Source organism: Macadamia integrifolia, unplaced genomic scaffold (assembly GCF_013358625.1).
Source record: "Macadamia integrifolia cultivar HAES 741 unplaced genomic scaffold, SCU_Mint_v3 scaffold1863, whole genome shotgun sequence".
Taxonomy (NCBI): Eukaryota; Viridiplantae; Streptophyta; class Magnoliopsida; order Proteales; family Proteaceae; genus Macadamia; species Macadamia integrifolia.
Genome location: NW_024868392.1, coordinates 29,277 through 55,857, shown reverse-complemented (window position 1 = coordinate 55,857; position 26,581 = coordinate 29,277). Strand labels below are relative to the sequence as shown.

General features: G+C 36.6%; 1 protein-coding gene and 1 long non-coding RNA gene across 2 annotated transcripts; both read left to right on the top strand.

Annotated features, from left to right (window-relative positions):
* The first annotated feature begins 19,536 nt into the window (after positions 1–19,536).
* Positions 19,537–21,878, top strand: LOC122065032. The gene is made up of 3 exons (XR_006135885.1): positions 19,537–20,038; positions 21,435–21,507; positions 21,714–21,878. It is a non-coding gene; the product is annotated as an uncharacterized LOC122065032 (long non-coding RNA).
* Positions 21,879–22,081: 203 nt separating this feature from the next.
* On the top strand, positions 22,082–22,749 carry LOC122065033. The gene is made up of 2 exons (XM_042628824.1): positions 22,082–22,417; positions 22,506–22,749. Exons 1-2 carry the CDS (start codon positions 22,166–22,168, stop codon positions 22,716–22,718), a joined length of 465 nt encoding a protein of 154 aa, XP_042484758.1. The 5' UTR covers positions 22,082–22,165; the 3' UTR covers positions 22,719–22,749.
* The last annotated feature ends 3,832 nt before the right edge of the window (positions 22,750–26,581 follow it).

The window sequence follows — 26,581 nt, the reverse complement described above, 5'->3', positions numbered from 1 at the left end:
AAAAAAAAAAAAAAAAAGAATAAAATTTTAAATGCAAAAAATAAAGGGAAGTGAAAAGCATTCAGAAACCCAAGGCACATTCCTCTTCATATATTTGTTCTCATAACCATATTTACCGAGTCCGATTGCCAACAAACCCAGAACTATATGAAAACCTAGATTAGTCTAAGTTTTAACACTTACCTAGGCTCACGGTAACCCTAGGAACAACATACTCGCAGGTTCAAGTAGCAACAGAGACGATGGTTGTCTGCTTCGTGCAGCTTGAGACTATGGAGTGCTGGGCCTTTTCTACTTAAATCATCAACAATTTTGAACCATAGTCAACAATTGATAAAAATATCAATATATACTCTATTCTATCCCCAAAAAATCAAAATACCTATATAAATTGTCAGGCTAAACGTGTCGGTCCGAGTCGGGCTTGTAAATGGATTGGTCCGGTCGGAAGGCCCATAAGGCTTACCCCATGCACCGTGTACTACCTATTTATAAACAAGCCAAGCTTAGGTCCAACACGTTTATTAATCGAGCCAGTCCAAGTCGGGCCATAAATGTGTCGGACGTGATCAGGCCTACTGATGCAGGCTTGAATTTGACACCCCTAGTTTCAGATGATGAGAGTAAGAACCACCATGTTCTCAGGAGAAAGGAGTCGTTGGGAACGAAACTTGGCACCTACTTGGGTTGCAGCCAGGGGAATGAAATTCACTTAAGGTGGATATTTTCAAACTTGCCCCTGGGATCCATTCCCTTGGTTTCTACCATGGGATTGGAACCAAACAACAGTGAAATATTTTCTGTTGGAGGAAGTGGAGGTGGTCGAGGGTCCCATATGAAAATATGAAGGAAAAAAGCAGGGAAAATTACCCCCCCCCCTCCTCTGTAGTTTGCAGAAATTACATGTGGATCCAGGGTTTGAACGAATTGCATCCCCCTCCCCTGGCATTGACGGTGTGAGTATATTGTTAGTTTTAAATAGCAAAAGATTGTATTACCCTTTAGTGAAAAATCAACCTAATAAGATAGAAAAAGTGGTAATACGGTCTATTAAGTTGTAAAACTGATGATAAGAGTTCGGCAAACTACAAGGGAGGGGTGCAATTCGTTCAAACCCTTGGATTTACGTGAATAAACGTGAACAGAGAAGATGACAAGCATGGGTATATTAGGAAATTCATTTTTTTCCCTTAAAATTCATGAGCAATAAATAACTTTAGGGATTAGGCAAAATATTTAAAATCAAAACTAGAAAATTTAAACCTAGTTATATTGTAATTAACTTTCTTATATACTGCATCGTAATTTCTCCTTATAATAATATAAAAAAAAAAAAACTAATTCCTTGTATTTTTATGGGAAAAGGTTCACTGAACCGATAGCATAAAATGGAATCTCCCTCCACACTAGCAATTTATCTGCCGTTGGATCCGCTTTCTTTACATCTGAGCCATTCAATCCTTCTATTGATGCAACTCCTCCCTCTCCATCGATGTTACACTTTTCCTTTCTCCTCAGTTTCGTCGTTCCAACCTATCACAGAGATCAGAGATGAGGATTCCTTTCTTTGTGTTCTTCTTAGATTAAAACCTAAAATTCAATCCAATTTGAAAGTCTCAATATTATAGGGGAAAGACAACAATTTGATGCCTTAAGAATTAAGCTAACAAACATAGAACACAACGCCAAACTTCTAATGTTAAACCTCCCCACTTTACTCCTTCCTCAGATCAAGCTCCTCCCATCAATGGTGGAATGTTTAAGGGGATCGAATGATCACCTAATCTTTTTCTTTTTTTTTTTTTTTTCCATATCTTTAGCTATTTCACTGCTTCACTGAAGTAGTTCTTTTAATGACTTAGCAAAAAACAAAAACAAATCATGGTAATTAAGCAAATACAGGGCATGCATACAGGAGATGGAAATCCCACCTTGAATCACTAGCAACATTTTTAGTTTAATGGTTTGAAAACTTAAGTTTCAGAGGTGGATTGGATTGGGGAGCCGGATATAACCGAATGAAAAAAAACGAATCAAGAAGTGTTGAATCCCCTTCCGCACGGTGGTTGGGCCAAGGATCAGCTGTTCTGATACCACTATTACGATCTAGGAAGAACTCAACCCCATTAACCGGCTTACAAGATGAGGGGACCCAAGACTATATCAACTCACATCAATTCTCATGGGAAACCGATGTGGGATCAAACCCCATAAGTTGATACGGGATTATAACATTTTAAGGGTTAAAAAATTAAAGTTGCAGAGGCGGGGAAGGTGGTGCACTTTGTAGGGGCAGTGAGAGGCGGTTCTGGATTATAGTGAGAGTTTAGTTTTGTAATTTAAACCTTCACCTCTTGCTCCGATCGATATCATTCTCCCTACCTTTCCTTAGTTGCTTTGTTTTTTGTACACTTTAAGATTCAATTTTGTGTTACTTACTGTAGTCTTCAATTAGTTCTACTTACACAATTGATCAACTTGTGGATTGCATTTGAGTATTAGAATTTAAAACTTTTTATGTTCCTTAAGAATAGATAATAACATGTCCTACAAATGGCGACATCCTTGCAAGGACGAGGAGTTCTTTCTTAAGTTGCAGCACTCAAGGATATCTGCATCAGAGTTGGAGCAAGAAGGGCGTGATTAAAGATGAGATAGAGACAATGGTAATAAATTTACATCGTTAGCCTCTTTAAACAAGTGACACATAATTTTTTAAGGATAAACAAGTCTGGTTACAAAGTTACACACTTTTACAAAAGTATGAAAAAAGGAAATTATATTATATTTCATTTTTATTTTATACTTCCATTCAAATGAATTAATAATAATAATAATAATAATAATAATAATCTCTCTCTTTAATTATAATAATAATAATAATATAATTAAATATTTTCCACAAAAAATAAATAGTTTAATGTTTTTTGTTCTTAAATAAAGAATTTAATGTGAGAAGACATATTTGTGCATAATTCGTTTTGTTTAATTTAACACATAGTTTATCATTAGTCAAAATAATGTTCCAATGGTAATTCGAAAGCTATTAATAGTAATTGTCTCAATAAAACATGATATTTCCATTTAGATTTGGTGGGGTTTTAAGGAATCCAAGAATAAATGCTTGTTTCATGGTATTAGAAAAAAAAAAAAAAAAGGTAGGGGAACTTTAGTAAGTATAGGCCAAGTTAGGAGAATGATAGTAAATTCCCAAAAAAAAAAAAAAAAAAAAAAAAACATTAAAGGTCTAATGCTTGACCAAGAAACTGCCCTTTACTAAAACCACACTATAATGCTTTCCTTTGCTACTAAAATTACCTTATATATGATATTCCTTTGCTTTTGAACTTTTATCTCTACGGCCTTCTCCCTTATCATTTTTAAATACCCAAATTACTCCTTATTTTTACCTGTATTAATCCTTATCAATTAACTAATTCAAAACTAATCAATTGAATCAAATCAATTGGTATATGCATTAGAAGCAAGTGGGACCCACGTCATTTTCATTATCTTCTAGGTGATCAGCATCGAGTTGCCTACCCTGGTCTTCTTTATTGGTTAATCACATGGAACTCTAATGGGTCGTAGAGCTTCAACTTATTTTGTGCACCTTTGGCTTCACCTGAGTTCGGATCAAGTCCTTGAGAACCTAGGTTCGATTCCCATACAACTAAGAGATGGATGTGTGTAGCACACTTATTATCTCTTCTAATTTTCTGATCGACTGCCTATTTCTTCCTATTTTCTCTCCTATTCTATTTTTCCACACTCCCACTCTCTCCTTACGGTTTATCAATTTTTTTTTTTCGTTTTTCATTTTAATTATAATTTAACATTTATCTATTATCAATCCCACAAAATAGCTTTATTTAATCCTACAAAATATCCAATACTAATCTGAAATCAATAAAACTAGGGGATACTCTTTGCCCATCCCCTTATCTCTTTCCTTTTTTTTTTTTGTTAAGTTCATTCTCTCTCTCTCTCTCTCTCTCTCTCTCTCCCCCACACTTTTTTTCTTCTAACAACAGGTATCTAGCCCCGCGGGCCCACTGACCCCATAACCATATGGACCGGGTCATACTAGGGTTGAGTAAGAATCATTCAACTTTCACTGAAAGCAGTAAAGAGCATTAAACACCCCTATGTGAGTGGCCCAAGGTGTGTTTAGTGGGAGTCGAACTTAGGACGTCCAAGTTTACTGCTCGTTCCAAGTTCATTGTTCACCAACTGCACTACCCCCTTAGGTTTCTCTCCCACACACACACTCAATTTTCATTAATATTTTTATTTTAAAAATCACTTAAAACTGGTCTCTACCATATCAAAACAAAGCAACCAAATAAAAGAAATGAAAATAGAATAAATTTTTACTCATCCATAGAAGACGGTTCACCCACCATCCTAGGGTTCACAAATCGCTATGGGGTTTTAGTACAAGTCCAAAATACTCTTTTGATATTCTCTCCCATTCATATGAAGCATGTGATTAATAGGTCAACATGATTAAAAGAAAACGAGATTCCTCCACCTATAGAGTTATAAGAAGGTATTTTGGACTTAGGGTTATAGTACCGATTTAATTGATCGTATTAGATTGGATCAAATCAATATTGTATTGGATCAGTATTGATGTTGTATCGAATCAACATCAGAAGAGAGAGAATTAATTAATTAACATAAAATAATAATTTAAAAAATATAAAAAAAAATTATATATAAAAAAAATAATGTATGACATTTAAGTCGAGAAGAAAGCTGATTGACATTTAAATCGGAAGAGAGAGTGGATGGCAACAACATTGTAGGTAATCCCGAGAATAATTTTTAGTGAATTACATGTGTCGGCAAAAATGATGTACAAGAATCCAAGACCAAATTCTCGTCCAAGGACTTGATCTTGGATTCTCGTACAACTAAGAGGTGGACATGTTTAACCCATTTATTCTCTCATGATTTTTTAACCGACTACTTTTCCCTTTCTATTTTCTCTCCCCCATTATCTCTTCCACTTACGGAACCCCACACTCTCTCTCTCTCCTCAAGGTTTATTATTTTATTATATTTATTTTTTCAATTTAATTATAATTTAACATTAATTTTCTTTTACTAGCAAAATACTAGATATCAATAAAAATTAAAAAATAATAAAATATTGATAAACTATTAATAGAAGAAAGTTTTACTCATCCATATAAGACGATCCATCCACCATATGAGGGTTCACAAGTCCCTACAGGGTTTTAGTATAAATCCAAAATACTATATGCGAGCATAATGGCGATTTAGAGATATGGTGCATTGATGATATGTCGGATCGGATTGGATCGGATTAATATCGTATTGGATCAATATTGGTGTTGTTGTATCGGATGGAATTGGATAATTGGAAGAGAGAGAGAGAGAGAGAGAGAGAGAGAGAGAGAGTTTGTATTAATATTGTTCGAATCGATTAATTAAAATAGAAAATAATAATAGAAAAAATGATATAAAATAACATTTAAGCCAAAAGAGAGATTAGGTGGTTAGCATTTAAATTGGAAGAGAGAGAAAATGGATCAGTTGCTCGTACGATCAGCAGGTCGTACAAGTCAGCATCTAACACCTGTCCTTTTTTTTTTTTTAAAGATATCCCTCTTTATTCTTGTAATGGTCAGAAAATGGGACAGGTGTTGAATACTAACTCGTATGGCCAAGTGATCGTACGAGCAACAGATCCTATCTCAAGAGAGAGACAAAGGGATGCAACAATATTATAGGTAATCACAGTAGTAGTTTTTAGTGGAATACACTTGTCCACTAATAGAGCGTACAAGAATCCAAGATCAGGTCCTGATCCGAACTCCAAAAGTATAAGTCCATAACCCACCCCCAGAATCTTAAAACCATGGAAACAAGTACCTGCAAAGTTGGATTATGGATTTTGTAATGAAAAACTAACAAAAAAATTTTAATTTTGAAAAACTAAGGACGCTTAGGCCTAGGGGTGTCAAAAGGTTGGGCCAGGCTAGTCTCGGTCTGGTCTAATCGGGCTCGACCAATTTCTAAGGTTGCACCATGTACGCCCGTTTAGTAAACGGGCTTAGCTAGCGCGGGTATGGTACGATTGATAAACTAGCCGATCGGTCTCAGACTGCCATAAACGGGCCTTAACCAGGCTATAGACCTATTTAACTTTAAACAGACTTTAAATGGGTCCTCTTTAAAATTGGTCTTTTAAATGTGCTTGAAAGGATTACCAACAAAATGAGGGAAAGATGGGCATAGCAAAGAAAAATCCCATAGTTAAAATGGATTAAGCCAAAGATGGGCAAAACAGCTAAGTTATTAAGGTACTTGATCTTTAATCTAGCGGAACTCAAATCAATTAAACTATGCCTATACAACCCAAGTTGAGCAAGTTTAAAATAATCAAACTATACATGAAAAAGATGAATGTTCAGATAACAATCACCACCATCTCAATTATACATATCATACAGCCTTAGCACTAAATACAAATAGTATTAAATTTTTTTTTTTAAAATACAAGTAATATTAAAGGGGTCGAGCTAGGTCGGGCTTAAATGAGTCTGTTAAAGTCGGGCTTGTAAATGTGTCAGGTCGATCGAGCGCCTATTAGATTAGGCGGTTGCACCGCGTACTACTTGTTTATAAATGTGTCAAGCCCGACACATTTATCAATCAATCCGGAATAGGTCGGGCCATAAACATGTCGACCTCAATGCAAGCCTACTGGTGCGGCTTGGAATTGACACCCCTACTTAGGCCTTTGAGCTCTGAGACTTGGTAATTTTCCTCACCTCCTTGCTGGTGATGGGGCTTTTTACCATGGTTCCAAATATTGGTATCGTATTGGCCGTGTCGGTCATATTGTATCAATATTGATTAAGAACAATCCTCGATCTTTAAGTGATCCAGATTGGTTACCCAAATCGTTTCAGGGGTAAAATAGTAAAGAAAATGTACTTTTTCTGAAAGCAAAGGGTGAAAGTGATTGAGACCCACCGAGCCAGATAGAATCAATATCAGCAGAGTCTGATACTAGTACCAAGAACTAAATCCAAGCTCTCCATGCAACGTGTCATCCAATATCTCCGGTATATCTCTCGAACACGCACACCGTGAGTCAGATATCTCTGGTATATCTCTCGAACATACACACCATGAGTTGAGTTGGAGTGGATCCTCAAGTGCCAAAGATACGCTCTGTACCATGTCACTACCAGTAGCCACAACCCAAAATCGCCAACGTGGACTGCAGAGTTAATCACAAGAAGGGTGAGGGTGACCCTTTCCTTTCTTTCTCTATGTGTCTGATTCCACACTCAACACAGGGTCATCTGGGAACACAGTGAAGCTACTGTCTATCCTCTCCCAAAGATCATTATGATTGATGAATTGAATAAAGCATTATGGGAACTGTAGCATTTCCCAGATACTTACCCATAATGGTAATATTTTGACTACAATCGACTCTCCTCTTCTTGTTCTCTATATTTGGCATCTCTTCTAAGTTTCAGTTCATAATTTATGAGCAAGAAGTGGCAATTGGCCACCTTTTAGCTTAAATGTAGTAAAAAAGGAACCCCAAAAAAAAGGGAATTGTTACTCAGTTCTTTGGCAATGCCCAAGCGGGGAAACCTGAGTTTGTTTAATTACTACTAACGTATCACAAAAGCATCTCATCAAAATTGATTCTTTCAAACAGGTCAATAAGCATAGAGATCAAGCCTATCTATTGTACTACTTACATATCTTAGAGCATCTCATCAGGATTAATTCTTTCGAACAACTCAATAAGCATTAAGGGCATTGTAACCTATCTATTGTACAAGTCCATTTTCTCAATACTTGTCCATAGCAGTAATTTGACTCTTTTTCAAGAATCTTAAGTCCGTTAAGCTAGGGAGATTACTGCCACCTGCACCCAATGAGAAGGCATCCAACATGGTGGTAAATTTATTTTATTATTTTTATTTTTTGAGGGGAGGGGGCGGGGGAATCATGAGATCACCTTCTGCTCCTATGCTCAGGTCATCTGTTGACTCATTCTCCCAGTCAATATAAACCCAACCAACTCCCTCTTATTTCAAACTTAAGTGAGTATACTCAAGTCATCCCTCTGTCCATACTCAAGTCCCTCTTATTTCATAGTCAAGTGATTATACTCAAGTTCTTTAATGGCAGCACCAGAATCATCGGAAGGGGAGAGATACTTCTTTGTTTCAGTAGATATGGGTTTTTTTAATGTAGAAGTGAGACGTTTTACCATACAACGGAAGGAACCGTAGGAATGCTGATACGAAAAATCCATGACAGAGAAGAGTGGAAAGATCGGGTATGGGATTTGTACTATCTAACTGTGGTAAATCATGGTAAAATTGAAAGGGAGGCCAAGGTTTTCTATTTCTCTTAAAATGCTGAGAGGGGATTTCAATTTTGCTGTGGCATCATCCATTTGCAGCAAACGGAAGAAGGGTAAGGTTGTAGGCAATAGCAAGAGGAGGAAGAGAGCAAAGATCATGATATTAACCCCACCAACATCCCCTCCAAAAATAGAGAACAAAGGAGAAGGAGAAGAAGACAAGAGTGATGGTGGCCACAAGATCGATTATGGAGATGAAGTTCTTGCTTCTTCTTCTTCTGATATTGAAGTCATTGTTAGGACTCTTATGTGAGCTTAACTGATACTGATTGATCCATTGGGCCCAAGAGGTTAAGGACCCACTCTAATTAGGAAACTCCTAGCCCTTTCCACTGTGGAAGTGGAATAAGGTTTTAGGATTCTACTATAAATAAAATATTGATGGTCCCTATAGCTGTTAATTGTACAATTATTTATTTTGGAAGTACTACTTTCTCACAAGAGCAAGTGCAGAGCTAGAAAGATAATCCTAGAGTAAGAGATTGTAGGAGATCTTAGTAGAAGGAGTCTTATAGCATGGTTCTTCATCACAGTTTGTGAGACAAACTTCAATCTTGATTTAGGAACTCCATTCACGCTCAACAGGTATGTGATAAATCCCTTTTATTATTAATTCTTGTATTTTATATACTATGGAGCTATTCGTATGATTCTATGGTTTACAATCCCTAACAATTGGTATCAGAGCCAACCCTATGTTGATAGAATTAAGAAAAATTAATTTAAAAATATTCTTACATAATTCAATTTCTATTGGTAGTGGTACTCTTGTTGATGAGCTTTATAGATTGAATTGTAATTCTTCTTGGGTTCTAAATGTGGGAGTAAAACGTTTTCTGATAGATGAGATATCTTCTGTGTTATGGCATAAAATGTTGAGCTATTTTTCAAGAAAAAAGATGGAAAAATTGGTGAAAAAAGGGATATTGAAAAATATTGATTTTCAGTACATGGGAACATGTATAGATTGCTTTAAGGGAAAGATGACAATTTCCAAATGATGCTACTTGTAGTATTGAAATGTTTGACCTCATTTACACTAACATCTGTAGGCATTTTCTTGTCCTTATACATGCTCATATGATATTTCAAAGGTCTGCTAACTTAATATAGCCCCAACGAGTGTGAGTGAGTTTACAATTGTTAGTTCAAAATAATAAAATATAGATTAAAAAAGCATCTCAGCATTGATAACGTTTTTCAGTCTCATCCATCATATACATTAGAACTTAAAATTTTAATTATTTTCAAGCAGTTCGATAACATTCATTATTGAATTTTTGAGGATTCATACTTCTTATAGATCTTGCACCGGATGGACTGCCAACTAGATTCTATTTTTAGTTCAACTTCAAGTTCATTCTTGCTGCTTTCACCCCCCCAACTCAGTAATATCGTGGAGTTAGGATGATGAACCCGACAAGCAAATGTAGAATTTTACACCATTCAGAAGAACCAGAAAAACCTAAAGAAATATAGCCCTACCATCAGATATGATGCTATCATTGATGATAATAGACTTTTCGGCAGTACAAGGAGAAATATAATTGAAAATTTAGATTGAAGAGAGCTGTGATCAAGGATTAAAGTATCGGTATCGGTCGGCCAAAATTAAGATACGTATCAGAGGGTATCGTATCGGAGATACGCTAAGATACGCTAAAGATACGCACATAAATGGATAGGAAACACTTTTTTATACATATTTGCATAAAAAAATAGTTAAAAAAAGTTATATATAACATGTATTATGCATAAACAGTAAATTGAGAGTATCGCACTAAGAATCCAAGGTTTGTAATTGTCCCATAAATGTGAAATCCTTGTTCTCAACCTTGATTTCCACTTTAGTTAGAGAGAAAAATGGTTGGCAGCAACTTTGGAACAAAAATATCTCAAAAAATTATGTTTTTTTAAAAAATTACCCATTTTGGCCATTTTATGACCGTATCGATACGTATCGGTGTGTATCGGTCGATACATACCGATACACACCGATACGTATCGATACATACCGAAACGTACATTTCACTTCAATTTTGAATTTTTCATAGAGTATCGGTACGTATCGGTGAGTATCGGTGCGTATCGGTGGTGTATCGATGCGTATCGGTGTGTATCGTAGGATACGTATCGATACATAAGGGTTTTAAAATTTTCATGATAGGTATCGGTATGTATCGTGCCGATGCCTACCGATACGGTTACGTATCGACCGATACGGCACGATACGCACCAATACTTAAAACCATGGCTGTGATTTATAAATCTGAAGTCAGGAGATATTCCCATTGTAAGGTGAGTCACTCGAGCATGACCTGCTTGTGCCTCTCCCTGTTCATCAATAATAGATAGCAACTAATCTAAGTTGATCCTCGAGTTATTCTCCATGAACCCATCAAACCATGTAATGGAGGATTCAATTAGATTTGATACATTGATTGAGTAGTGTTGCGAACCCAATTAACTATTAGACCCGGGTTGCTCTTTCCCTTTTGTTTTGCTATGTTTTTTGTTTTTTGTTTTTTTTTTTTAAATTTATCTAATCGCTAGTATTCTTATTTAATCCTACCAAATTGCCAATGTCTTTAATGGTTTCTTTGGTATATTTTTACTGATTATTTGTTCTTGGTTTGATAATATAGGCATAACAGTCCCACATTCTATAGATGGCCAATCTTGTACCTTATGCATCATGACAGTGCATAAAAAACATCAAACATAATGAAGGACTGAGACATACTCCTTTAGTTTCTTGAGGATAACGTTTATCTCAAGAAGAGATAATTAGACAGGCTGATAATACTCTAACAACTTCTACCAATAAAAAATTTCCCTAAAAAATTAATAGCCTTGTTATTTCCTTCTTGCATAACATTTCGCATTAAAGTAAGTGCCATTGCAGACAAGGAGCTTCCTGCTTCAAAACCAATTCTGAAAACATTAAAAGAAAAAAGAATCTAAAGAACTATTTAGAAATCAAATCTTATCTGATGTATTTTGAATGTTTCAATTGAATTTTAGGCTTCCACTATTTTTTTTTTGGAAGTCTATTATTATGCTGAATTATGCAGTAATTAATACTAGCAGAACATAGCATTAGTGGACATGAAAACTTTCAACATTTCCTCAAGTTGAAAAGATCCCTGATTTTTTTCATACAATGGGAAGTGGATAAAGCTACAAAGTTCCATTTTTTCACACAGACATCTTTCATTTTTATGAAGAATGGCTTAAACCGTATAAAATGTGTTTATGCTTGAGTAATCCCAATCTGACATTCAATAGAATGAATGTATATGGCAAACGATCAATATAGAACCAGTCAACCCATTGCACAATTGGAACTATGTAGAAGAAATAAAAGAACATAATAGATTATACTCATTTAACCCAAGCTCCAATTGGTTTCAATTGATTAGATATCATCTAGTCAAAACCAGAATAGTATTTCAGTTCCATGTGAAAAGCTTTGGAGCCCTCCTCAGGATTCTTGCCATGTTTTGCATAGAGTAGATGCATTCTGTGGTTTTATACCCTCCTCTTTGGTACAATTATCGGTCCCACCAAGGCTGTTCTTTTCTTCCCCTAATGATGTTCTGTGTAGTTAAAGTATATTTTCTTAAGTTGAATGTCAAATGGGCAATTGAAAAATATATTTTCATGTGTTGATGTTCTTTCATGTATATGTGCCTGAGATTACATATCTCTCTGTTATTAAGCCAATGGAGTGTGGTTCCTTTTCTTTCTGATGCAATCAATCTGTTGTCTAGATTTCAAAATATGAATGTTTTAAAAAAAATTCTTCCTCCTGGCACAGGAGTGCTCCTAACCAAAAGGCTGAGTGATTTCTTCAACTCTCTTTTCTAACAGACATTATGCAACGTAGTAAGTGCCCTTTACTTTGAAGAATATCTTATTCTAAGTTCTTTTTTTTTTTTTAACTACTTAATCTTATAGGTTTAGGCTTGTTGCAATATCATTTCCATTTGTGCAAGCCGCTACTTTTGGTTCTCATTAATTAATGATGTAAATTCTCATATGATATCTTATCTAGAAAATTGGAACTTACTAATTTTGTGCAACTATGGATGTATGATTTAATCTTTCCATTTAGATCATCCATTACTACTATCCCTAGTACTCTGTAGTTGATAGAATTATCATTGGATTCTCAACTTTTCTTCTACAAGGAACTATTGTCTGGCCATGAAGCATTTGTGATTCTGGATTTCAGTTAATTCAACTCTTGCATGCATATAAGTATGACATATTATCATGTCTTTGTTCTTATCAACTGTTATAACAAACACCAAAAAATACAAAAATAAACTAAGAAAGCTCAACACGAATGAGAAGTTTTCTGTAGAAGCAGAGGGGTCAAGAATTCGAGACAAACTTAACATCAACCCTTCAGAAGCTGCAAATAATTAAACTTTTACCTCTCTCTCTCTCTCTCTCTCTCTCTCTCTCTATACATAGTATTTGTGTTAACCCCACCGGTTTAGTCAGTTGACAAGGAACCATGCCTAAGGAAAGCTGAGGTTATGAGTTCAATTCCTCTCCATCCTTGGGGGGCCACCCAACTGATAGTGAAATTTAATATCAAGCTTAATTTTGTTATAGATAATCTCAATTCCTTATTTTATATGTCATGATCTTTCAGATATTTATTGCCCCAACACATGGTGTAAAAATCGGATTGGAATGGTCTGGATTGCCCATATTAGTATTGGCTAAGATCGATCTCAATTCAATACTGATCCAATAGTAAGACTAATCCAATTTGAATTGATTTGATTGAGATTGAAAACCTTGGCCCAAAGCATTCTATAATGATCAAGTGTTCGCCGTTCTTAGAGGAATGGTTTACTTTCACTTTAGAAGGAGAAAGTAGGTGGGCTTCCTCTTTCAATTGCGTGTACCACGCCTCAACAGATCAGACCGCCATTCTAGAATGGACGATGGGTCCATTAACATTCAACATATCCAAATCCCCAAGACCACAAGCATCTCTCTCTCTCTCTCTCTGTTAACTTTCACTTTCATTCTCTTTCTCTGATTCACTGTGGGTACTCTCTCTCTCTCTCTCAGTATTATGCTAGATTATTGGGCAGTACGAGGAATATAAGACAGTTCACCCTTCCAAGTTCATCCTTTCTCTCTCTCTCTCCTTTGGTGTCCCTCTTTCTTTATTCTGGGACCTCTATCTTGATCTATGCTGCATCAACCTGGCCTTCATGGTTAGTCTCCTATCCGGGTCTTTAGAATGTCAGTGGTTCTTTATTTTGGAAGTTCTGTTTCGTGTGTGGGGCTGTTTTGGGTATTGGGTTTTTAATCTTTGGGTTTTCTATGTTGAGCTCTTGGAATTCTCTTGTTTGCTTCAGTTCACTGAGTGAATATTACATTTTTTACTTCTTATTTATTTATTCTTTAAGGTAAATACCCCGGGTTCTGGCTTGCCCTCTTTAGTTACTACTCAGCAACAACGTGCATGCACAAGTTAGATAAAATATTGCTAATATGATGGAACAAGATGGAGGTGGTCATGGCTCTCACATGAAAATATGAAGGAAAAAAAAAAGATGGAAAAAACAGAATGAAAAAACATTGACAAAGAAGATGAAGAGTATGGGTATATTAGGAAATTCAATTTTGTTTTTTTTTTTTCTTAGAATTCATGAGCAATAAATAACTTTAGCGATTATGTAAATCTTTTTAAAATCAAAACTAGTCATGGGCAGATCCATCAGGTCGCAGTTGAATCGTACCGTAGGAGCTATGCCACCCCATCCCATAGGAGATCAATGTTGGGCTCCTCATTTATCATCACAAAATTTAGAAAAAATCACATTCGGGTTGTCACTGAAATATGTTGAAGCAAGTTATTCTTCAAAATGGGATCAAGAATTCGAGGCAAACATAATAAATACCATATCAGACACAATTCTCATTCTAAAATCAAGAATACATTCCAAGTTAAACTGACATTCTCATTCTAAGTTAGAGAATGCATTCTTCACTTTGGGAATGCAAACCAAACACTGCTTTAAGCATTAGTAACCTGTTGCAATCAGATAACAGAAAGAAGCAATGACTCGTTCTAGTTAACGACCCAACGAAGAAATGAAGAAGGGAGTGAGATACCTCAATCGATCTGGCGTCTATAAATAACACTAGTTCCTTTACCATGTTCAGATCAGGAAAAGGAAAGAAGAAGAAGAAGCCCTAGAATAGAAAGATATCCATTCTTAGGTGGACTATCAACTCAAATTACTATGCCAATTCCACTTTTTCAAGATGTTTCAGATAGGGATGTCAATTGGCCAGGCTAGTCTCCGTCGGGCCTAACTGGGCTTGTCGAGCCTGGCCTATTTATTTAAGGAATGAGTCGGTCTTGGTTAGTGTCTTGTCAAGTTTGATTGAGTTTTGAGCTTTAATCGGACTATAATTGGGCCTTAAACGGGGTAATGTACCAATAAAGCCTTAAATGGTCTTTACTTTTCTTAGATTTAAGATGCTTTAATTTATTTTGTTAAATCATCAACAATTTTGAAAAGATATTATACTCAATCATAGTCAATAATTGATAAAAATATCAATATATAATCTATTCTATCCCAAAAAAAAATCAAAATACCTATATAAACGGTCAGGCTAAATGTGTCGGTCCGAGTCGGGCTTGTAAATGGGCTGGGCCGGTCAGGGGGTCCATCAGGCTTACCCCTTGCACTGTGTACTGCCTATTTATAAATAGGCTAGGCTTAGGCACGACACGTTTATTAATCTGGCCGGTCCAAGTTGAGCCATAAACGTGTTGGGCACGATCAGACCTACCAGTGCGGGATTGAATTTGACACCCCTAGTTTCAGATGATGAGAGCAAGAACCACCATGTTCTTCGGAGAACAGAGTCATCGGGAACGAAACTTGGCTACTACCTGGGTTGCAGTCAGGGGAATGAAATTCACCTAAGGTGGATATTTTCAAACTTGCCCTTGGGATCCATTCCCTTAATTGCTACCAGCAGCGAAATTTTTTCTATTGGAGGAGGTGGAGGTGGTCATGGGTGCCATATGAAAATATGAAGGAAAAAAAAAAAAACGAAAAAAAGAATGAAAAAAACGTGGACAAAGAAGATGAAAAGTATGGGTATATTTGGAAATTCCTTTTTTTTTTCTCCTTAAAATTCATGAGCAATAAATAACTTTAGGGATTAGGAAAATCTTTTTAAAACCAAAACTAATAGACGTAAAATAAAATTTAAACCTACTTATATTGTGTAATTAACTTTCTTATATATTGCATTGTAATTTCCCCTAAAAAAAAAAACTAATTCTTTATATTTTTATGGGAAAAGGTTCACTATTCCACGCTAGCAATTTATCCGCCGGTGGATCCACTTTCTTTTCATCTAAGCCATTCAATCCTTCTGTAGATGCAACTCCTCCCTCTCCATCGACGTTGCACCTTTCCTTTCTCCTGAGTTTTGTTGCTACAACCTACCACAGAGATCAGAGATGGGGATTCCTTTCCTCGTGTTCTTCTTAGATTGAAACTTGAAATCCAATACAATTTGAAGGTCCCAGATATTACAGGAGAAAGACAACAATTTGGTGCCTTTAGAATCAAGCTAAAAAACAAAGAAAAAGACGCCAAACTTCTACTTTACTCCTTCCCCAGGTCAAGCTCCTTCCATTAGTGGTGGAATGTTTGAGGGGATCAATGGTGGAATGTTTCAGGCGATCGAATGATCACATAATCTCTTCCTTTCTTTCCATTTCCTTGGTTGCTTCATTGCTTCACTGAAGTAGTTCTTTTAGCAACTTAGCCAGAAACAAAAACAAATTATGGTAATTGAGCTAATACAGGGCATGTAGGAGATGAAAATCCCACCTTGAACCGCTAGCAAAATTTTGAGTTTAATGGTTTGAAAACTTAAGTTTCAGAGGTGGATTGGAGTGGGGAGCCGGATATAACGGAATGAGAAAAAAACAAACCAATAAGTGTTGAATCGTCTTGACAATGGTTTTGATGCTTGAAATTTACCTTAGATGGCCTTTCCTTTTTCTGAAATTTTGATGCTTGTAAAGAGTTTTAATGAGATTCAACTTTAGTCGTTTTAAGGGTTAAAAAAATAAAAGTTGCAGAGGCGGGGAAGGTGGTGCACTTTGTAGGGTGGTGAGAGGCAGTTCTGGATTGTAGTGAGAGCTTGATACGAGAAGAAGGAGAGAGTGAGGGAAAATTATGGATGAAAGACGGGGAATGTGCGTGTTATGATCCCATATCAGCTTATGAGGCTGATCCTACATCGGTTTCCTATGAAAATTGATGTAGGTTAATATGGTCTTGGGTCCCCTCACCTTGTAAGCCGGTTTATGGGGTTGAGTTTTTCTAGGACCGTAACAGTGGTATTAGAGTAGCCGATCCTCGGTCCAACCAGTGCATAGAAAGGACAACCCGGTGCCAGAGCGAGAGCCGTTAAGAAAGGGCTACTTGCCGCCAAGTAGAAACCTTGGAGTAGAGTGAAAGCCGTTTAGAAAGGGCTATATTCTAGAGTGGGTCGCCGTGGACGTCGGGTTAGGAAGCATGGTGGTATGTTACAATCCCATATCAACTTATTGGGGCTGATCCCACATTGGTTTCATATAGAAATTGATGTGGGTTGATATGGTCTTGAGTCCCCTCACCTTATAAGCCGGTATATCTGAGAGATGTAGAAAGGGGGAGTGGCAATGGCGAACGAGAGAATGCGTGTAATGGCAATAGAGAATATCAGGTTGCAACACTAGATGGTTGAACGTCTCTATGGTCAATGAAGTGGGGGTGTGGGAGATTCCATTATATTATTATATTACATCATTTACCCTTTACTTCAATCGATCTCATTCTCCCTATCTTTCCTTAGTTGATTATGTGTTACTTATTGCAGTCTTCAATTAGTTCTATTTGCATAATTGATCAACTGGTGGACGGCATTTGAGTATTGGAATTTAAAATGGGAAATTTACTATCACTCCCTTGTACTTAGCCTATATTTACTAAAATTCTCTTATCATAAACCTTTTTTCTGATACTCCCCTGCTTCTTGACTTTTACATGTCTTTCTCCCCTGCTATTTTCAAATGCCTAGATTACCCCTATTTTTCACCTAATAATTGATTGCTTTTTTAAATTGACCAATTCAACTTGTTAATTCACTTTTTAAATTAAAAAACAATTAAACCCACATCATCTTCTTCTAACTGTGGGACCCACATATCATTATCAACCCTAGGGGTGTCAATTCGTGGTCCGACCCGACTAAACCGATTGGGACCAACCGTTTATAGACCGGCCAGGCCTGGACCGTTTATTAAACGTGTCGGGCTTGAGCCCGGATCGTTTATTAAACGTTTCGGGCTTGAGCCCGGCCCGTTTATAAATGGTCGGTCTCGGTTTTGCTACTTGGACCGTCGGGCGTCCGACCGAGACCTATCGAATAACACCCGACCGAGACCAGCCTATTGTGCACCGACTTGGCCCGACCCTTTAATGATTGTAGAATACCTATTTTACCCCGCAAATTAAAGAATAAATACTAAAAAGTAAAGACATGTTCACATTTTAAATATTGGTTATAATTGGTATCATTTATTGATTTATTGTCATTTTTTTGGGCTTGCATGAGTGGGCCGGAATATAAGAGTACATTTTAAAGAGGGCTCGTTTAAAAACCGGTGAAAACCTGTTTAAAATTAAACATGTCCATAGCCCGGTTAAGGCCCAACTAAAGCCCGATTAAGGTAGCCCGATTATAGCCCGAGGCCAATCGACCGAATATAAAGTGTACCATGCCCTCAATAACTAAGTCCGATTAGTTAAATGGGCGGACACGGTGTAGCCTTTGAAAGTCTTTAAGCTTGATTAAGCCCGACCAAAACCAGACCGGCCCGACCAGTTGACACCCCTAATCAACCCTTTCTTTAAAAGTCTGAAACGCCACCCCTTGCTGCTAGTGCAAATTCAGACGGAAAACTAAATAATCACCACCATTGTATCGGTGGCCGAGAGAGAATCAAACATGGGAAGGTGATGTTGTGACTTGTGACCCAATCTTTTTCTCCTTTCATTAATTGATTCGAAAAGCCACAAAAATTAAAAAAGAAAAAAAAAAGAGCATTGAATCAGATTGAGTAATAGATGGGGACAAAGTTAAGAGGTAAAAACTAGAAGGAGAGCGGTGGGTATTCCAGGGGGAAATCCTAGAATTTGGATGATTCCCTCTCTCCCTTTTTTTTCTCAGATTTTGGTGGGATAGGAATTCAGAATCTGGTCCGACTTTGTGGGGACCTCTGGAGGGTTGATATGGTTGGCCGGCTACCCTCTACTATGAGACGCGCCACCCACCTTAGACTCAAAAGGAGTAGGATTGTATCGACAACAGGATTGGAGTAGGAGAGTGAGAGAGGAGGGGGTTCGTAGGGAGCGAAAATTCTAAAGCAGGGGCGAGGGCAGCACTGGGAGGGAGCATGAGTAGTGCAAGGAAGATGGGGTTGTGCCGGATGCAAGGCTACGATAGGGGTTGCAATGAATGGGTGAGGCCTGAGTAGAGATGTAGGTGCTGAGAATCCGAACCCCATGGGGATGGGTGGCGGTGTATGAGGAGAAGATAAGGATATGTGGCTCCCACAGTTTAAAAGAAGATGATGTGGATTCAATTATTTTCTAATTTTAAAAAGTAAATTAACAAATTGAATGGGTCAAGTTGAAAAAGCAATCAGTAGTTAGGTGAAAAAGAGGGGTAATCTAGGCATTTAAAAAGAGCAGGGGAGAAAAGATGTAAAAATTGAAAAGTAGGGGAGTATAAAAAAAATAGTTTAAAATAGGGAAGTTTTAGTAAATATAGGGCCCATTTGATAACGTTTCCAGAAATGTGTTTCTATGTTTTCCTATTCTCAGAAATGAAGAAACGGCATTAAAACCGTTTGATAAAAGTGTTGTGTTCCACTTGTTTCTTGAAACATAAATTGAAATTTATAATAATTTATGTTTCAAGAAACATGAAGTACGAAATAAGTTTCACCTGTTTCTCCTGTTTCTCGAAACAAATATCGAGCAAAAATTATTCTGTTCCCCGATAAAACAGACCCCTTTCACTCTCTTCCGTGTTTAACCTTCACGATAGTACCTGAAGGAGCTCTGTTAGATTCGCCCGCGAAGAAGGAACCCTATGGCAAAACAGGGCTTCCTCACCCTCGTGAATAGTATGGATCTTTCCCCTTCTTCATCCTCGTGAACCCATATGGAAGATTCACCATTGTTGCAGAGATTCATCTAGATTCGTCGATGAGTCACCTCTAGAGATAAAGGGTGGGTTTTCACCTCAGATCTGAAGAGTATACAAATTCTAGTCTCTCTTTGAAGGTTCGGCTGCTCCTCTCACAACTGCCTCTCACATCTGCTTGGTAAGAACTGAGGTCCCCCCAATTTTTCTTTAAACCCTAGAACAATTCGTCCCTCATCAGTGAACGACGACTTGACTCCAATGTTTCTCAAGCTTCAATTCCATAGGAACTACACATTCTGTCGTTCAGTTGAAAGGGGGGAATCAAACGTTGCCTTCTAGGTAACATTTGGGATTTTTCTTATGATAGTAGGATTTCGGACGGATATTCATGAAATTTTTTCCTAATTTTCACATCCACCATGCTAGGGTATTGTTATGTTGATGAATTTCGCAGAAAAGGGGTTCTATATTTTCGATTCTTTTTATGCTGAAATTTTGATATCCATTTCAAAGATATTATTTGTCTTTCATGTTGTTTGTATAGTAGATTAAGAAATATGTTCATTTGTTGTTGATGTTGTTCATGTGAATAATAGGATTGTCTTTGTACCTACAATATGTCTCATTTGACTGCAAGTACCTACAATTCCTTTATTGCAAGATCATGTTCTAGCTTTAGATGTAATAAAGTTGAAGTGGAGAAATTGGGTGATAGTAGCAGGGATCTGACTTTTTTTTAGAGAAGTAATGAGAAGGGAAGAAAGTCCAGGGAGGGACAAAGGGGAGCTTTGGTGCCCTTTTTTACTTCTTCTTCTTCAACCTCTGTGGGTTTGGAAGGGGAGGGCAAGGATAGAAAATTATTGGTCAGTAAGGAGCAGTTTGGCTATTTGGTTAGTGAGTTTGGGTGGAAGGTTAGGAGGTTGGTTGAGGAAGAAGATGAGATGACATGAGATGAGAAGAGTAGCCCAAATACAGGCTATCGAATTTCAATGTTCCAGTTAGAGGACAACAATGGTTTGTTCTTTGAATTCTTCAAGGTCACACTTATCCTTTTGCCTTCTCACGCTCCCTTTACAATGGAAAGCTAATATCTTTTTCCTTTGTTATTATTTCTGTTTTTTTGGGTTTGAAAATTTTCTCTGTAGTCTATATTGCTAGCAGATCTTCTGTTTTTTTTTTTTTTTTTTTTTTTCCTCCTTCCCATCTTGATTTGTGCTTTGGGTTATTTATTTATTTATTTTTGGGTGAGTATGATTTGGTTTGTTATCAGGAACTGAACCTCTAAATTACTGAAAGATTGAAGGAAATGCTTCGAAAATATTTTCATAGATAATTGCATCTCTTTAGTGTGTTTAACTTTATTTTGTAATTTTTTTTTACTGAATACTATTTGTGTCTTATTTGGGTCAATTTCTCTCCATAATGCAGCCTGATATAGCTAGGTATATTTCTCACATGGAATTTTCCCAAACTTGAATATACTAGCTGCAGAAAAAGTATCTAAAAAAGTGAATGTTTGCAGAATATGTTTACATTTAATAATAGATTTATGCTATAATTTCATATGCAAGCCATATTTTTGAATTCCTGAATGCAGTTGATTGTGATTAGTAGTTCACTGTGAAGGGTAGATACATTTCTAGTGATGAAATATATTTTCATATGAACAATGAAATGGCTGGTTATATTTTTATCTATCTTTTATAGATCCCAACACATAGAATGCTTCTTCTAGGTGATAGCTTGAGGAAAATAACAAAAGGTCTTCTGAGGACCCTACTTCTCTTCTTAGCTGTCTAAGTTCAAAGGTAAGATTCCGATCTTTTTTTTCACCTTATATGTATATTGCTCATTATGAATGTAACTTAAGAAGTTTCATGCATTTGGGAGAACCTACTTGCATATGGAATGTTTGATAAGATTGTTCCCCATGTTTTTTTGGACTTCCAAGCCTCATATGAATATTAATCATGTAACTTCTTCATATTGGTCATTGTTTATCCTTAAATTTCAGAATTTCCTGATCATGGTCATAGCAGAAGTTTATGATTTCATCCCTCTCTGTCCTATTCACATCCCATTCCTTTTAGCTGAAATCTATGCCTTTCTTCAAAAACAGTAAGTGCAAATTAAACCACCTACTGAGTGTCATTTTTAAGAAATATGTCTTTTAGTTGCAAATTCTGAAGTTTCTATAGATTCTTGGATTCCTCGTCTTTTTCATGCCCCCTTTATTAGATAAGCACCATTTATGATGTAGCAGAAGAATGGGCCTTTTTTTTGCTCTTTTGCTCAATATTTTTATTCCTTTTTCTTTGTTTTTTTTTTTCATGTTCTTCTTGTTTTTAAATATGTTAACTAAATCAACTATGCATGTTCAGAGATATGAGATCTCTAAGAACCCCTACCCCCAAAAGTACTACTATAATCTAGAATGAAGTTGAGCTAAGATCATTTATCAATCACATGGTTGAGAATGTAAGGAAAGGTTTGAAGATAAAATCCACATTCACAAAGGTTGGATGGGATAACATTATGAAAGGGCTTAAAGCCGAATTCAAATGGCCCTTTGCGACGGAGCAACTTCGTAACAAGATGAACAAGTTATGGAAAGAGTACAAAAGCTTCAGGTCTTTGTTAGAAACAACTGGTTTTGGATGGGATGCGAATATTAGGACTGCTACAGCTGAAGATTCAGTGTGGGAATTTGTTATTCAGGTATGACATAATTTTTGGTTAATAGTTGAATTATTATTGACTTTTTGAACAAAATGTGATGGTTAATTGAAAAAATTTTGAATTTCAGGGAAAAAAAGATTGGGCAAAGTATAGAAGAAATGGTCTTCCATGGTGGCCAAAGTTATTAGAAATCTTATCCGACTCAAGTGCCCATGGGGATAGAGGTCTTTCACAGGCAACTGCTTTAACTCCTATGTCCACTAACCTTGAAATTGATGATGATGATTGTCAGGATACTGATAATGATGATAGTGATGCTTGTACTGGCACACCCAAGTAATCAGCTCCTTCAAAGTGGCAACTTGATAGGACTCCTACGGATCGTAGGAGGAAGAGCCGGACATGGACAGTCGCGAACACCGCTGAGGACTTTAAAACCTTTGTCCGATGGAGGATGGAAAAAGGATCCACCTCAGCCGTTGTCCGACCTTCTGACCCTATTGTTGATGGACCATATACCATAATGAGCTATCATAAGTTACTGGACAGTTTAAAGGATATCCCATCGGATTTGTATGCGTTGGCACAGCGTAAGATACACAGTGATCCTAGTTGGCGCATGTCTTTTGTGGAAGCGAGACCTGATAGGAGGTTGTGGATGCTACATGGTCTGAAGGGGTGAAAGTAACAGTTTTTAAAATGAATGGTTTCAAGGGAGACTGAATGACTTGTTCTTTTCTTTATCTTTTATATGCCTCATACTAACTGACACACTTATTATGTTTTGCCTACTATGAAGGATGTTGATATTTGACTTATGTTGCTTTGTTATAATTTGATTGCATGTGCTTCAGACTTACAGTAGTGTAGATATGTTAGATATAGTACTAGATTTACAGGTAATGCATCTGAATTTGAATTATCATGCGTGTAGGATCGTTGGATCATTTTCTTGCCTACATTTCATATTGGAATGTAGGCACTCAACATATATACATGACTATTTAGGATTGTCAAATATTATGCTTTTAGCTTGGTGTGTGTTTCTTTGCAGCTTTGTCATACAAGATCATATTTATTTCGCTTTATTGACAGGAAAGTAAATAGTTGTCAATTATTATGATTTCTGGATGGATTTTTGCTTGTTAGTAGGTTTGAAAAAATTTAAGATACAGATATTACATATGGACAATTAAGCTAATGCTTATGGATCCTTGTAGGTAGATTTATGGAAGTGTTATTTTTTTTTTTTCATTTAAACAATCAATACTATTGGATGGTACATTTATGGACTATGCCTTTACATATTGAATGTGTCGATTAATTACAGGGATGTCAAATCAACTTGATATCGACATCACAGGTTCATCGTTTGACGATGATGACATGGTTATAGTACACCATTCCAAAACATGCTTAGTATGTATAGGATGAGAGAATCTCTGAATGATAGTAGTTACACAGGACTTGTTAGGATAGCTGAGGTTCTTGCATGTCATGCAGACATGTGCTACCAAGAGTTTAGACTTGAGAGACATGTATTTCTCAGTGCGAGTACGATTGGTACATAAAGGCTAGTTAGAGGACAGCCGTTTCATTCGAGTAGATGAGCAGCTAACGATGTTCCTCATGATAGTAGGTCGAGGTTTGAGTAATAGATAAACACAATGACGATTCAATCGGTCAAGACAGATGATTAGTGCTGTCTTCCACACAACATTGCAAGCTATGCTAAATTTGTCACTTGAGACAATCAAGCCACCAAATTCTTATGTGGTACCTCCAGAGATAGCCAACAATCCAAAGTACTACCATATTTCAAGGTAACTGAGACTTTTGGAGACAACAAGATTATTCAATGTTTCCAATGAAATATTGAATGCACTTTACACAATTATATGGACTAACCTATGTTAAATGAAAAATAGGATTGCATTTGTGCTATTGATGGCACCCATATAAGTGCTATCATACCTAGGTCGGAGGAGACACGTTATCGTAATCGGAAGGATATGATCACACAGAATGTTATGTATACATGTTCATTCGACATACGATTCACATTTGTGTATGCGGGTTGGGAGGGTAGTGCACACGACGCAAGGGTCTTTGAGGCAGTAAGAACCAATGATACCTAGGGTTTCCTCATCCGCCACCAGGTATAAATATATTATGAACTTATGTGTTGTCCTTCCATATGTATATGACAAGGAAAATGGATTTAATCTCATAAATATTTTCATAATAATTGAAGACAAATATTATGCTTTTGACTCAGGCTACGCTAGTCAACTGGGGTATTTGGTGTCATTCCAGGGATAAAGGTATCACTTACAAGATTATGGCGAAGGTAGACCTGGGCCAAGAATAGCTAAGGAATTGTTCAATCACAGACACTCGTCACTAGGGAATGTTATTGAGAGAACATTCAATGTCTTAAAAAATAAATTCCACATATTAAAAAGTATGAAGGCATACGATATTGAAGATTAGTCAAGAATCGTGGTCGCTTGTTGTGGGATCTACAATTACATCAAGGAACAAGAAATTCAAAATCAGTTATTCAAGGAGCTTGAAAGCGAACAACCTATTGACGACCTTATGAATCCTGATCTTTATGCGTACCGTGCTTCAGCATCTAATGTCTCCCATAGATGATCTGCGAGACAAATGTTCATAATGCGCCTTAATATAGCCAACCAATTGGCAATTTCAAGGAGAATGGCTATGATTCTGTTAGATGGATCTTGAATGTTTGTCAATCACATTTATTATGTATTAAATGTTTGACACAAAATTTAGGGCACATGTTTTCTTCAAATGTGTGTATGTGTTGTTAGTAAAAATATTTCTGTTTGCTTCACACATTTTACATTGGTATGATATGTAATCTTTGTGCTTTACAGATGTCTTCCACTGACACCACAATGGCAAGATGTGAATACTGTAATCATTTGTGTGATAAGTTCACAAAGAAAAATGGGCCTAATAGAGGTAGATCGTACTTCAAATGTTCAAGGCATAATGAATATTTTATATGGGTAGATGAATTTCTCTTATAATTATTATTTTTATTTTTTGAAAGTACTATTTGACCTATATTATTTGAATACATTCCGTAATTAAGTTGAATGTAATTGCAACCCCATGATCGATGTTGCAATTTTTTCCAATAGATTTCTGGAGACAGCAGTTCGAAAAGTGCACAGTCATCCGATTGTGGAACAAGCAATTCAATGGTTGGAGATCAGTCTTCTCCATCAGCACCTTCCTCTGATTTTGTGAAGGGATACTTGGAAAGAGCAATCAAAGGTAAAGAAGAGAAGTCTAGAGTACTGAAAAACTAGACGGATGTGTCTGAGGAAACGCGAAAGATATATACAGATATTCTGGATGCCATTAATAACATGAACATAAACAAAAGTGGTAGTTAGAAGGTAATGGTCAACTATTGGGAACTTGTAAGACATTTGGCGTACCCGGAATATTTGCATTTTAATCTAGTATTGTTAATTGAAATTTCTCGTTTGGTAAACTCATGATATAAGTTTCAAATAAGGAAATTGGTAGTTCGGTGGTTTGTCTAGGTAGAATGAAGGATTATGAGTTTCTATGGAAAGTAACAAAAGTGGAATTTATTTTCATTAAAATAAGCATCATATTCTGTCAGAAACAATCCCAAAAACAACATTTATCAAACACCTTCTTACTCGTTTCTGTTTCTAGAAACAAGAATTAGCAAACACTTTTCTTACCTGTTTCTGTTTTCAGAAATAGCAATTTCCATTTCTGCCGTTTCTTAAAACAGAAACAGCAGAAACGTTATCAAACAGGCCCATAGGCTAAGGGTGTAGGGGGTGATAGTAAATTTTCCATTAAAATTTTTATGTTCATCGAAAATAGATAATAACATGTCCTGCAGAGTGAAAAAAATCCTCTGCAATTCCCATCTTGTGCAATACCACCTACAGAGGTCAACACGTGGACAAAGAGGGACGAACGGCTCAGATTAGTTCTCCATTGAAACAACCTCAAACCAGTGGTTCTCACTTAAACCAAACCGTACCAGGTATTCAAAACAAACCGGTTCAGGTTTTGAATTAAAACATGAGAAATTTCTCCCTCTTCCCCCTCCCTCTCTCTCTCTTACGTTTCTTCCAATGGACTTGCATATCTTTGCAGGATTAAAAATTAGCAGAGCCA

Excerpts from the sequence above, each read along its gene's own strand:
- LOC122065033 (XM_042628824.1), top strand. The coding sequence starts at position 22,166 with ATGGTTGAGAATGTAAGGAAAGGTTTGAAGATAAAATCCACATTCACA. Across the intron at positions 22,418-22,505 it reads TGTGGGAATTTGTTATTCAG|GGAAAAAAAGATTGGGCAAA; the intron begins GTATGACATAAT and ends TTTGAATTTCAG.